Source organism: Nematolebias whitei, chromosome 10 (genome assembly GCF_014905685.2).
Source record: "Nematolebias whitei isolate Nwh7 chromosome 10, NemWhi1, whole genome shotgun sequence".
NCBI classification, from domain to species: domain Eukaryota; kingdom Metazoa; phylum Chordata; class Actinopteri; order Cyprinodontiformes; family Rivulidae; genus Nematolebias; species Nematolebias whitei.
Genome location: NC_056507.1, coordinates 9,912,302 through 9,926,524, shown reverse-complemented (window position 1 = coordinate 9,926,524; position 14,223 = coordinate 9,912,302). Strand labels below are relative to the sequence as shown.

Genomic DNA, 14,223 nt, shown 5'->3' with positions numbered 1-14,223 from the left:
GTATGTCCAGAGGTCCAGATTTAACATTTTAGACTTCCATGAATCTGTTTTAGCAACTGCCAGCTGGATGTTTATTCAGAACTTCATGACCCTTTTGGGACGTCCATGGTCCAAATAGGTGTTTGAAGCTCCCCCCCCCCCCCCCCCTTTTTTTTTATTTAAAAGATGATTTACTCATTTTAGGCTTTTGTCTCTGAAAATAAACAAAAAATAACTTTCCAAGCACAAGAAAACAAATAATAGATTCAAAAATATCTAATAAATTAAATTATGTAAATTAATTATTTAATTAAGTGGCTTCAAACATCTGCTAAGTTCCTGGGAAAAGACAATGCAGACGTTCTTGTTTTTAGTTTTCTACATCGCCTTACAACCTAGCTGTTTTTTTGTCACATTTTTTTAATACCGTTTTGTTTTCACTTGTTCTCAATCTGTCCTTTATCATCATCTATTGTTGTCGTTGTTGTCCACTGTTGTCCTCACTCTTTAATTAATTAATTAATTAAAGGTTAATGTTTATGAGGCTCCAAAATATTCTGGATTACAATAATTTAAATTAAACTTTAGCCTTTCTCCATAATACTGCTCAAGTTGTTGAGTTTAAAAATGGGGGGGGGGGGAATAAAATCACACTTTTCAAAAATTTTTATTTTCTTAAATTAAAAAAATTCTGCCCCAAGAGTCCTTTCATCAAGACAGTTTTGGACTATGGAAACATCTGGACACCCCTGGTCTAAAGAAATAATCCTCACTTCATGTGTGAGAGGTCCTGGGTTCAAATCCCAGATAAGCCCCTAAACAACAACTGGATTTCATTTGTAACCAAAGACATTTCACTTATCATCCAAGGAGCTTTCTCACTTCAAAAGAAACAAAGAGTGTGGGATTCAAGTTATAAATCTGTGGTGTCCCCTAAGCTTGTATAATGCAGATTGACACATGCAGACTGACCTCTCACGCTTCACTAATGAGGACTGTTAGGGTGTTTGTTAGAGAAAGCTCCTTGGATGAGAAGCAAAACGTCTTCAGTTACAAATAAAGTCCAGTTGTTTTAACTTTTTTTGAATTTGCCATGTCCTGGACGACTGAGAATCTTCACCAGCAAACCGATGAAGATGACAACAAAGTCCATGCTCAATAATCCAGGTATACAATCCAACATTTTTCAGTCAGGTCATCTGGACAGTTTCTTTTTTTGTGCTGAAACGTTTCACCTTCGATCCGGAAGGCTTCATGAGTCAAGGAAACACAACAAAACTGATTCTTCCCCCAACTTACTCCAAATTGGAACAAACCAGTTCTGCTTGTGATAAGATGGTCTCTTTGGTACGCCCCCTCCTCCATTGCCGGCCCTCTTCCTTGTGAAGATGAAGATGAAGATGGTTCTTTACAATATTTACTTCATCAGTTGTAAATAAAAAGCTCAGTAAACCTACACTTTAACCAGATCCTGGAAACTCAAAACCAAACATATGTTTCAGTGCAGAGTCCCAGATTACGTCCAGAGCTGAACACAGAGTCCATCAGGGTTGCTCATGGGTTTCATCAGGCCTTGTCCAGCACTTTATTAACATCACATGGATTATGCTTTATTGATGTGGCATCTTACCTGTGCCGTTATTAATTCAGTTCAGTTTATTCATATAGCTACAAGTTACAACAGAAGTCGTCAAATGAAGACTTTTTAAATAATTTTTGGACCCCCAGATAATCAACAATTGCAATAGTTCAGCCTATATGACATAAATGGATAGATCAGATTTTCTGCATCATTTTTGGACAAAAATATTCTAACGTTAGTGATATTACGCAGGTGGAGGAAAGTAGTCCTGTTAACTTTTTTAATGTGTGGGTTAAAAGACACCACCAAGGTTTTATACATTAGAAGTGGAGGACAAATGAATGCCATGCAGATAAATGTTAAAGCCTGTGCTTCACCTCTGTGCGGAGGGTCAGGTAGATACAGGTAGACCTTTATTCCATTAAATCAAATCAGGTAAAGCAATGGACTATGTTCTAGGTCAGAGCATGAAGGAGTAAGAAAGGGGCTCGTCCGGGATTTAAACCCGGGACCTCTCGCACCCTAAGCGAGAATCATACCCCTAGACCAACGAGCCACATTCTGAGAACAGGACTTCTTATCTGTCAGGCAACACACATGCTCATTGCACGTGGCAGTTTGATTTAGATTGTCTTGTCCAACACTCCCACCCTGTGGTGGAAACTGGTAAGAACCTGGGTGCCGGACGTCATGGGTTAAATTCCCTGACCTGCCCATATAAACTGTTAGAACCCAGGTGAGGTTTTTATTAAAATGACCCAAACATGCTTTAATGTTTTCTTGTCAGTAGTGTTAAAAAGTTTAATCTTGATAATTTTTTTAATGATTTAATCTGCTCCACAGTAATGGTTTTTACTCGTGAGGCCTCATGGGCTCCAAAAATCCTTTTTGTTTTAGATGTTTTCACACCTGATCAAAATGAGCAGGTAAATTAAAGAGTTTCTGGAGGAAAGAATGGTAGAATAAGGAGAAAATCATATGTTTTTCAGGTGGGTAGCAGGAAAGTATCAGCCAAAAAATCCAAGTTCAAGGTTCATTGAAAAATATTGGGCTCGTCCGGGATTTGAACCCGGGACCTCTCGCACCCAAAGCGAGAATCATACCCCTAGACCAACGAGCCAGGCACGAGAGGTAGGATTGATTTGTTTCTTTTGAAAAAGTAATCCAGACAAACCTGTTCATGGTGTGGTGCATTGTTGTATGAGTCATTGTTACCTTCCGACATTGTCACGGTATGTTTGTCTTTATGCTGACTAGACTTAAGTCTAATCACAAAATTAATGTAAAATCTTTACGTTGCTTTAGGACAAAAGCTAGAAATCAGAAGCACTGATTTATGATTTATGGTGCCTACAAGTCAATGCTCAGGTCAAACTTAACCCTGGCTATCGCCACTGGCTAGGAGCCAAGAAAAAGTTTTAAATTAAATCTTGTCATCTGGACAGTTTCTGTTCAAATGACAAGATTTAATTTTTTGTGATTTATTTACCTGGATGATTGACCCCTTACTCTTTTTAAGTAAAAAGTTTTAAACACATTTATCAAACAAAAAGTCTAGGCAAAAGGTAAAAAAAGGGCTTTCTACTCTGCTCCTGTATCTTGGAATATTTTTAATGACATTGTTGAAGCATCAGACGCTAAGGATTATTGTGCTGCACTTTTCTTAGACCGGTCTAAAGTTTTTGACACTGTGGACCATGGCATCTTACGTTATAAGCTCTCAGAAGTTGGTTTCTCAGAACGTACCATTAGCTGGTTCAGATCAGAGGCAATGTGTTCAACATAATGGTATTTCCTCCAGTTATTTAACATTCAACAATGGTGTACCACAAGGCTCAGTCTTAGGACCCACCCTCTTTACAATCTACATAGGTAATGTACTTTGTAGGTCAAGAGCATCCTTGATGCATCCTTACATTTCTAAGCTGACGACACAGTTATTTATTGTCGAGCTAAAACAGTTGCTAAGGTTTTCCAGCTTTTGTAATCCGCTTTCGACATAATCCAGTCTGATTTGTTTCATCTCAAACTTGTCCTAAATGCCAACAAAACCAAAGCATGCTTTTTTCAAACAGGAAGTCGGTCCCAGCAGTTCTTCATCTGATTTGATCCTCAAATGGTGTCCCTATTGAGTTTATCGATTCCTACAAATATTTGGGTATCTTCGTCAATTTGCATCTCTCTTTTAAGCTTCATGTGGAAAATCTAGTAAGGAAACTGAAAGTTAAACTGGGTTTCTTTTTCAGAAACAGATCCTGTCTAACTCTGAATGCTAGGAAACGTCTTGTAACTGCGACTTTCCTTCCCTCCATTGAATACGGTGACATTATTTACATGACCGCTCCTACAAGCACCCTGCAGATGTTGGATGCTGTCTATCATGGTGCACTAAGATTCATAACTGGCTGTGATTGCCGTACCCACCACTGCACCCTGTATTCACTGCATGGTTAACTGGATATCATTAACTTCACGCATACTCTCTCACTGGTACATTTTTATCTTTAAATCACTTCTTGGTCTGCTGCCTTCATACATCTCCTCCTTCATGTCTCTGCGTGAGTGCAGCTACAGCGTGCGCTCTCAGGACGTTATTACCTGCAGTGTTCCTTCAGTGAGGACTGAACTAGGCAAAAGGGCCTTCGCCTACTCAGCTCTTGTTTCCTGGAATATCATGCAAAAAGATCTGAAGCTCTCAAACTTGACCTCTCTAAGTGGATCTAAACATCTGTTAAACTCCTGGCAAAAACCAATGCAGACATGTTCCTGTTTTTAGTTTTCTACACCGCCTTATAATCTAGCTGGGTTTTTTTATACTTTTCCTTTTAATTACCATTTTATTTTTGCTTAAAAAAAATAATAATAATTTTTGCGCATCCTTTACGATTGTCAATTGTTGTTGTTGTCCACTGTTGTCCTCACTCTTTGTTAAAATTTGGTCTCTCTTGTTAACGAGTCCCCGAGGTTCAATGGGATTAAACTGTATTCATAAAGACTGAATGGGATAAAATAGAGTCGGTTCTGTCCAACATTGACCACGAACTGGGTTTAAAATCATTTTAACCCAGCAGTTTTTAGTGTTTTTTAAATTATTTATTTATTGTTTATATACTTATTTTTAGTTTTAATGGAATGTTTCAGCCATTACATTTTGCAACAACAAAAATAAACTCCAAAAAAAATTACAGCAAAAACAACTTCCAGCTTGTTTAAGGATATAATGTTACCAAGATTTTTTATTGTTTTGATGTTGATGACACGTGTAGTTTCCAAGAACTATTTGAATCCATTGTTTAAAGTGAGGATTTTGTAATTTTTTATGGACAGGTAAAGATGATTTAGTTTTATAACAAATAACTGTATAAATTAAAAAGAAGTCACTTTTCCACAATACCACTACATTACTAGATAACAGTATACTGTGATTTTCAAATATGATGTAATGTAAAGGACAGGTGAGCGGTTTTGCTGGTGAACAGGTTAACAAACAGTTTGTGTTGATGAAAACAGCTGCCGAAGGCCTCATGTTATCATTGTTAACCCTTTCAAAGAGGCTTTGTGTTGCCAACAGAAACGCATGTGCTGACACAGCGTTGTGCAACACAAAGCTGGGGACGACTCTCAGGTGTATAAAGGCAGTGAGCTCACACAGGTATGACAGCAGCAACACATCAGCAGCTCAGAGAAGCCCACCAGCCCAGCACAGTCAAGATGTCCGCCACCGACATGAACATGATGAGCAGGGTAAGTCCCAGCATGCTTTGCTGTTCATACTTTCATCCACAAAATTGGCTTTCTGGGCTTTGAAGATCAAAACTTGCATTAACTTTCGCAGGGATGACCAACAGGAAACATTGATACTTATAGGCTTTCAGTTGAGTTTTAACTGATAACCTCTGACCACAGTCAATCAGGGCTGATATAGAAAACCCATCACACACTGAAAAATGTAGGTTGGAACAAACAATAGTCTATCTTTAGTGATAATCATATCCAACATCTGTTGTCTCAGATCGTCTTCTACGAGGACAAGAACTTCCAGGGACGTTCCTACGAGTGCAGCAGCGACTGCGCCGACATGTCCTCCTACATGAGCAGGTGTCACTCCTGCAGAGTGGAGAGGGGCTGCTTCATGGTCTACGACCGCACCAACTACATGGGCAACCAGTACTTCATGAGGAGGGGGGAGTACGCCGACTACATGAGCATGTTTGGATGGAACGACTGCATCAGGTCCTGCCGCATGATCCCCATGGTAACCACTCAGCCTGTCACATTACATCACACGTTTCCATGGTAACCGCACAGCTAGTCACATTACATCACACGTCTCCATAGTAACCACTCAGCTAGTCACGCTACAGCACACGTCTCCATTGTAACCACTCAGCTAGTCACGTTACAGCAGACGTCTCCATGGTAACCACTCAACTTGTCACATTACATCACACGTATCCATGGTAACCACTCAGCTAGTTACGCTACAGCACACATCTCCATGGTTACCACTCAGCCTGTCACATTACAGAACATGTCTCCATGGTAACCACTCAGCCAGTCACACTACACCACATGTTTCTATGGTAACCACTCAGTTAGTCACGTTACAGCACACGTCTCCATGGTAACCACTCAGTTAACCTCAGGACAAGTTGTTGTTTCAGGTATTTTATCAGATTTACTGCAGACTTCATAATCATTAGCTAATCATTAGCTAATTAGCTTATTATTATCATTATCATCAGCGATTACTGATTATTGATTACTGATTATTGATCACTGGTATGTTTCAGCACCGTGGTTCCTACAGGATGAGGATCTACGAGAGGGAGAACTTCGGAGGCCAGATGCACGAGATGATGGACGACTGTGACAACATCATGGACCGTTACCGCATGTCCAACTGCATGTCGTGCCACGTGATGGACGGCCACTGGCTGATGTACGAGCAGCCCCACTACAGAGGCAGGATGATGTACATGAGGCCTGGAGAGTACAGGAACTTCATGAACATGGGCATGGGCAACATGAGGTTCATGAGCATGAGGCGCATCATGGACTCCTACTATTAGAGTCACCGTGGAAACAGATAATAAATCAATAAAAGTTAAGCTAATTTAAAAGTTTGTTGTGTCCTCCGATTGCCTTTTATTTTTCAGGCTAATTTATGAACTTACTGTTCATAGAGAAAACAGAAAGACATGAATTTTGAAAGTAGCATATTCAAATAATTCATGTTGATGGAATTTAACTGGATTATCAAAACATTCCTAAACATTTGAAAGTTTAATACCAAGTCATTTAATATCTTATTTATGTTTTAAACACTTTAACCTGAAACTTTTAACTAAATAGGCACAAAAAGAAAAAAAACAAAAAACTTTTGACTCAAAGTTCAGAAATTTCAAAATATTAGCATGTTTTATTTTTACAAATTACGAGAAATTATTATTATTTTTTAATACAACCTTTATATTATCAATTTTCACAAAATGGGCAAAAATACAAGGCAAGAGCAGAAAAATATTAAAAACTGATCCATTAAATGTGCTATCTTCCAAAAAACAATAAATAAACCAGTTTTTCAGTCAAGAACTGGGATGCAAACATTTACTGCAACTTTGTATAATTCATTTATTATTTGAGTTTTAACCCAAGGTTCCTCAAGATATTTAAAGAAACATTTTAATAGTCCAGGTATATCAAGAATTGTGTTTTTGGCTTTAAATCAACATGACTCCTGCCCTCCGCCACCACCCATCCCACATTGCACCCGACCCCTGTGGCCCCTCCCACAGGTGGTGAGCCCATGGGATGGGGGACCCACGTTAACCACTAACTTGTATAAAACATGTTTTGAAAAGCTTTTCAAAAGTAAAAAAAAAAAACAATTCTGACTGGCTGTGAAGGTCAAAGAAACATCTAGACTACAGTTTTAGGGAAACATGGTCTCACACTGTCTGTCTGGCCTTTTTGCATTTTTATGTTACTTGTTTTTCTCTGTTCCATTTTATTTATGTCTGTTTTATTCATGTGTCCAAACATTTTTTTAAGATTTAAATCTGCTTTTGTTTCATTTCATCACACATCCCTTGATTTTTACATCTTACTGTCATGACTACGTGACTACTGTCATGATCTGATCTGTGTATGTTTGTTTATTTATGGTTCTTGTGTTACTTTTGAAAGTTTTTTCTTTGTGCCGTCTCCTCATTTAGTTACCTGCTTCCTCAGCCAGCCCTGCCACGCCCATTTACACCTGCACCCTGTTCACCAATCACAGCTGCAGCCACTCGCCCTCATCCTCCCCAGCATGTTTAGTTCAGACTTCACTCCATTTTAAGTTGAGCATCAATCACTTTCGTGAAACGTCCGATCCTCCTTGTGATTATCCTCAAGTAGAGTTTTTTTTTTTTTTTTTTATCCAGCAGAAGTGAAAATTAAGAACACAACTCATTAACACTCAAATCATCCTTTAACTTTAGTCATGCTTTTTGGGGGGATATCAATATTTACTTGCTTAAAACACTATTTTAAATCATCAAAGTTCATGCTCAGTAATCCAGGTAAAAAATCCAAGTCAAATCAGGTCCTCTGGACAGTTTCTTTCTTTATTTTTAATTTTTTTATGAGACGTTTCGTCCTTCATCCAAAGGACTGCATCAGTCCGAGGAGCCACAACAAACTGAGTCCTACAAGCAGCAAACCCACTTACCGTGGGACCAACCAGTTTGATGGTGATAAAATGGTTTCTGGAGCCCGCCCTCTCCTCCATCGACTCCTCTGAGGTAGCCAAAGTGGTTCATAGTGGTTTAAAACAAACCACTTTGAACCACTTTCAATTAGTAATTTCTTTGTATTATTAAACTCTACCTGTGATAGAATAATTTATTCAAAAATAAAATAATGATTAGTAAACTCTAGAAACCTTGTCCTTTTACCTGTTGACTCATCTGATCAGTTTTTCAGTGTCAAACCTGCTCAGCAATAATACTCACCTGGATTCTCACCTGCTTGCCCATTCTCCACCATCTCCTCACCTTCTTCTCTTCCATGGAATCCTGAAACACAGAAAACAAAACTAAGATCTCGGGTCTGTTCTCATTACTAAACTGCTCACTTCAGCACCTGTTCTCTCCCTGCAGTTGTCCAAACCATCTGATTATCCCTGCACTCAAAATAAAGCTTTTTACAAACATTCCTGATGTGTTCATCAGTACTTCAGTCCTTCTGAGTCTTGTTTGAATAATTTAAACACTTAATGTAATGACAATGAACAAGAGAACACCAATAAAAGAAGTATTTATGTGTGTGTTGTGATTGTTTTTACCACTATCCTCATTCAAGTATCTGCATAATGTGACTGTATGAGCAACAATAATTATGAAACATTATGGTGAAACAAAATAATAACTAGACAAATTTAAGTATCTGAGAAAATACAGTGTGACGACTAAAATGGCAGAACATTAGCTGAAAGCTGAAGGTAGCAAAACGCTGGATAAAAAGCTACAAATAGCACAACAATAGCTAAAAGCTACAAGTAGTAAAATAAAAGTAGCACAATAAAGAGAAAAACAAAGCCATCTGAAGCAGCTGTATTTCTACTGGAAGAATTTTTATAAATAAAATAAAATATTTTGAAAATGGTCCTTGCTCCTCATCATCCAGAGGAGCCAGTTAAGGTGGTTCAGGCAACTGGTAATGATGCTTCCTAGATGCCACCCTAGGGAGGTGTTCTGGACATGTCCAACTGGGAGGAGACCCTGGGGAAGACCCAGGACTATGACTCTCAGCTGGTCTGGAAACAGCTTGGAGTCCTTTAGTAGAGAGGTGACTGTGGAGAGAGATGTCTGGACATCTCTGCTGATGCTGATGGAAGGATGGATGGATGGATGGATGGATGGATGGATGGATGTTGTAAAAAGTATAGTAGCTACTGTATATAAACAGAAGTCATTACACACCTCATGAATGAGCTAAACGTTTTTAATGGCTAAAATCACAGTGTCATGTTTCTGTGAGACTCATGGACTAGATGCAGATAGAAATACCATATTTTTCAGACTATAAGGTGCAATATCAAGGAACGGGTCTGTTTTCATACATAAGACGCACTGGATTATAAGGTGCATTAAGTGAAACATAACGGTCAGATGTCAAACTGTATTCATCTCATTCACAATAATCACATAAAATCAGCTGGAGGTCAGCAAGCACAACCAGAATTAATACATAAGGCTCACTGTTGATTTTTGAGAAAATTAAAGGATTTTAAATGTGCCTTATAGTCCAAAAAATATGGTAGTCCTAACTGGAGACATCTCAGTTCCTGTGAAGGTGCAGCGTGAACACATGTTGCTGAATGATTTCTGCTGAAAGTTGCTGAAAAGGACTCATCTCTGAACTGTTAATGAAAGACGAATCAGAGCAACAGCTGAATGAGGTGCAAAAAAAAAGGTAATATTATTGAAATAGAACGAGTTCTAGAAATCACTGAACGAGTTACATGCTGAAAAACGTACTGAGAAAAAAGGATGTTGATGAATGAATGAATGATTCAGAGACATTCGGGTTTTTAAACAAAAACTCACGAGGCTGTAAATCAAAACACAAGAGAACGACGCCTAAATGAGCCCACAGGGAACACACAGGAGACAAATGGTCCAAACCAGGACGTAAAAAATACAAGAAGGGACGAGACGAGTGAGGAAACCCGAGACTGATGGCTATGAGGAGCAGGTGTGAGACAAGTGAGGACATCCAAGACTGATAACTATGAGAAGCAGGTGTGAGAGGAGTGAGGACATCCAAGACTGATAACTATGAGAAGCAAGTGTGAGAGGAGTGAGGACATCCAAGACTGATAACTATGAGGAGCAGGTGTGAGACGAGTCAAGACACCGGAGTCTGATGGCTATGAGGAGCAGGTGTGAGACGACTGTAGACATCCGAGCCTGATGGCTAAGAGGAGCAGGTGTGAGACAACTGTAGACATCCGAGACTGATGACTAAGACGAGCAGGTGTGAGAGGAGTGAAGACACCCAACACTAATGGCTACGCGGAGCAGGTGTGAGATGAGTGACGACACCCGAGACTTATGGCTATGAGGAGCAGGTGTGAGACAAGTGAGGCGACAAAACATGAACGACAACACAAGACAAAAACAACACGAGAGATTAAAAAAAAAAAACGAAGAAAGAGCCGAACAAAGAATCGAACAAAACAACAAATACCATACCAGCTTTATTTATAGAGCACTCTAAACTCCCACAGGACCAAAGTGCTGTGCAGTGCACATAATAAGACAAGCATACAGTCAGATAACAAAAAGTGATTAAAATAATTAAAAGTCAACATCTCAGATGGTATCAAAGGTCAGGGAGCAGAGATGGGTTTTAAGAAGGGATTTATAAACAGACAGAGAAGAGGCCTGTCTGATACTCAATGGAAGGTCATTCCATAGTTTAGGAGCTGCCAAAAGCACGGTCTCCTCTGAGCTTACACTAGTTAGGTCCTACTTAGCCGAGCATACTTTCTGTCTGCCTTATTGACCATGTGTCCTCTGCTCCCGTCTTGTGTTGGGTTCCACAGGGCTCAGTTTTAGGCACCCTCCTCTTCACGCTGCTCCCTCTTGGCTCTATTTTTAGAACTTTTGGGATCCCCTTTCATTGTTACGTGGATGATACCCAGATATACTGTATGTCCCGTTAAAGAAAAAGGACTAACTCTCTGAGCCCTCTGTTTTCGTGTCTGGAGGACATAAAAGCTGGATGACTGTGAACTTCTTAAAGTTCAATGAGGAAAAGACTGAGGTGATGGTCTTTGGAAGCTCCACTGAGATTCCCAATGTAGATGTTGGTTTCTTGGCCTAGTATATCAGGCCAACTATTACAAACCTAGGGGTCAAAGTCGATGCTGGACTAAAGTTAGAAAACCACATCAGAGCAGTTGTTAAATCTATTTTTTTCCATATGAGGCAGATGGCTAAAGTAAAGCTGATTCTTTCTCAGCGGCATTTCGAAACAGTAGTTCAAGCCTTTGTGAGCACTCGGCTGGATTACTGTAACACACTCTATACAGGAATCAGTGACTCATGTATGTCTCAGCTTCAGAGGGTACAGAAAGCTGCTGCATGGCTTTTAACTGGCACATGAAAGTTTGACCGCATTTCCTCTATTTTTGCCTCCCTGCACTGACTGTCCGTTCATTTTAGGATTCATTTTAAATTTCTTTTATTTGCTTTTAAAGCTCTTAATGGACTTGTCCCGCCCTTTCTGTCCGAGTTGCTACATCCATACACACCCTCTCAATTCCTCAGGTCATGAGGAAATGCTCCTGAGTGTGCCGAAGACAAACCACTGACACCCCCCCCCCCCCCATTAGTTCTTAGACAAAGTAAGATATTATGGTCCACTGTGTCAAAAACAGCCAATAAATCTAAAAGCAAGAGGACGACACAGTCACCAGAGTCGGCTGCTGAAAATATGTTGTTGAAAACTTTTAGAAGGGCAGATTCTGTAGAGATTTAAAACCAGACTGTAAAACCTCGAAAATAACCAAATAACAATTAAAACTGAAAAAACAACATTAGCAAAGACCCAGAACCAGGCTCTCACCAGCCACCAAACATAAAACATTTTATTTGTGTCACTGATTTAATTTTTTTTTCTGTTGTGACGTTTAAAAAACTTATATTATGAAGCTTTTATCAAATAAACAAACTCACAAAAATTGTTTTTTTTCCACAATAATTTTATTAATCTGTTAAATATGTTTTTAAATAAAAACAAAGTTGTGTCAAATGGATGTAAACTATATAAACTATATAGTTTCTTTTTTTATTTTAAACAAAATCACTTTTACATTTGTTTACTTCAAATTGAGGAAATAAAGAAAAGTTTTTAAAAGGAGCAGTTTTAACACAAAGCTTTAGTGATTTGTCCTCTCGTCAGTAGGACAAATTTAAAGTTTAAAAGTATTTTTCCATGTATTGTCTTCAGGTTTTTGTTCCACAAAGTTCTGAGTGAACAGAGGACTGAAGGAAGCTCTTTGTCTGTTGTTTCTAAGAGAACTGCCGAACGCTGAGCGTCTCTTTATGACGCGCTGCTGGCTCAGGCTGTTTGGACAAAAGGCTCAGGTGCTATAAAGAGCAGCCGCTGCTCCACAGGTAACACACTCTCTGAGGACCATCACTGCAGCAACAGCAGCTGAGCTGAGCAACCTGATGAGCAACATGACCTCCAGCAACATGAACATGATGGGCAGGGTGAGCAGAACCAAACATTTCACACTAAAACTCCTCATCTGTTGTAAAAATACAGACTTTAACTTCCCTGCTGAAACAACTAAAACATATTTTTTTATTTGTTGTATTCACGAGTTAATTTAGAAAAATCATTTAACTCACTTTAAATCCAAATTAGACTATGACATATCTGTTCTTTAAACACCACATTTAGGGGGGGGGAAACACCTTCCAGTGATAATTTGGCGCTTACAGAGGCTACATGTTAATCACGAGTCAAAACCCAGAAAACTTCATGCATTCAAAGTTTTACTAGATTCTTCCTGACGTATTTTCTCTGCACCTTCAGATCGTCTTCTACGAGGACAGGAACTTCCAGGGGCGTTCCTACGAGTGCAGCAGCGACTGCGCCGACATGTCCTCCTACATGAGCAGGTGTCACTCCTGCAGAGTGGAGAGGGGCTGCTTCATGGTCTACGACCGCACCAACTACATGGGCAACCAGTACTTCATGAGGAGGGGGGAGTACGCTGACTACATGAGCATGTTTGGATGGAACGACTGCATCAGGTCCTGCCGCATGATCCCCATGGTAACCACTCAACCTGTCACACTACAGCACACGTCTCCATAGTAACCACTCAGCCAGACACATTACAGCACACATCACCATGGTAACCACTCAGCCAGCCACACTACAACATTTCTCCATGGTAACCACTGTCACATTGCAGCAGGTCACCATGGTAACCACTCAGCCAGCCACACTACAACACGTCTCCATAGTAACCACTGTCACACTGTAGCACCTCACCATGGTAACCACTCGGCCAGTTACACTACAGCACACGTCTCCATGGTAACCACACAGTTGACCTCAGGACAGGTTGTTGTTTCAGGTATTTTATCAGATTTACTGGTTTGCTGCTGACTTCAAAGTCATTAATTTAAGGTTACTGTTTGATTATTGTTAGCTAATTAGCTTATTATTATCATTATCACCAGTGATTACTGATTATTGATTACTGATTATTGATCACTGGTATGTTTCAGCACCGTGGTTCCTACAGGATGAGGATCTACGAGAGGGAGAACTTCGGAGGCCAGATGCACGAGATGATGGACGACTGTGACAACATCATGGACCGTTACCGCATGTCCAACTGCATGTCGTGCCATGTGATGGACGGCCACTGGCTGATGTACGAGCAGCCCCACTACAAAGGCAGGATGATGTACATGAGGCCTGGAGAGTACAGGAACTTCATGAACATGGGCATGGGCAACATGAGGTTCATGAGCATGAGGCGCATCATGGACTCCTACTATTAGTCACCGTGGAAACAGATAATAAATCAATAAAAGTTAAGCTAATTTAAAAGTTTGTTGTTTGTTCATATTTTTATTTCCAGG

General features: G+C 39.7%; 2 protein-coding genes and 2 non-coding genes across 4 annotated transcripts; 2 read left to right on the top strand and 2 right to left on the bottom strand.

Moving 5' to 3' along the window:
* Positions 1-2,045: 2,045 nt before the first annotated feature.
* trnap-agg lies at positions 2,046-2,117 on the bottom strand. Its single transcript has one exon. It is a non-coding gene; the product is annotated as a tRNA-Pro (tRNA).
* Positions 2,118-2,609: 492 nt separating this feature from the next.
* Positions 2,610-2,681, bottom strand: trnap-ugg. Its single transcript has one exon. It is a non-coding gene; the product is annotated as a tRNA-Pro (tRNA).
* A 2,542-nt stretch (positions 2,682-5,223) lies between these two features.
* On the top strand, positions 5,224-6,687 carry LOC119416137 (gamma-crystallin M2). The gene is made up of 3 exons (XM_037683328.1): positions 5,224-5,305; positions 5,574-5,816; positions 6,355-6,687. The coding sequence occupies exons 1-3, from the start codon at positions 5,273-5,275 to the stop codon at positions 6,631-6,633; spliced, it is 555 nt and encodes a 184-aa protein (XP_037539256.1). The 5' UTR covers positions 5,224-5,272; the 3' UTR covers positions 6,634-6,687.
* Positions 6,688-12,723: 6,036 nt separating this feature from the next.
* LOC119416136 (gamma-crystallin M2) lies at positions 12,724-14,191 on the top strand. Its single transcript, XM_037683327.1, has 3 exons — positions 12,724-12,831; positions 13,160-13,402; positions 13,864-14,191. The coding sequence occupies exons 1-3, from the start codon at positions 12,790-12,792 to the stop codon at positions 14,140-14,142; spliced, it is 564 nt and encodes a 187-aa protein (XP_037539255.1). The 5' UTR covers positions 12,724-12,789; the 3' UTR covers positions 14,143-14,191.
* Positions 14,192-14,223: the final 32 nt, after the last annotated feature.

Bases quoted from the DNA above. Each gene is read 5' to 3' on its own strand.
- LOC119416136 (XM_037683327.1), top strand. From the start codon at position 12,790: ATGAGCAACATGACCTCCAGCAACATGAACATGATGGGCAGG. The intron at 12,832-13,159 runs GTGAGCAGAACC...CTGCACCTTCAG, and splicing joins ACATGAACATGATGGGCAGG to ATCGTCTTCTACGAGGACAG. The intron at 13,403-13,863 runs GTAACCACTCAA...GGTATGTTTCAG, and splicing joins CCTGCCGCATGATCCCCATG to CACCGTGGTTCCTACAGGAT.
- LOC119416137 (XM_037683328.1), top strand. From the start codon at position 5,273: ATGTCCGCCACCGACATGAACATGATGAGCAGG. The intron at 5,306-5,573 runs GTAAGTCCCAGC...CTGTTGTCTCAG, and splicing joins ACATGAACATGATGAGCAGG to ATCGTCTTCTACGAGGACAA. The intron at 5,817-6,354 runs GTAACCACTCAG...GGTATGTTTCAG, and splicing joins CCTGCCGCATGATCCCCATG to CACCGTGGTTCCTACAGGAT.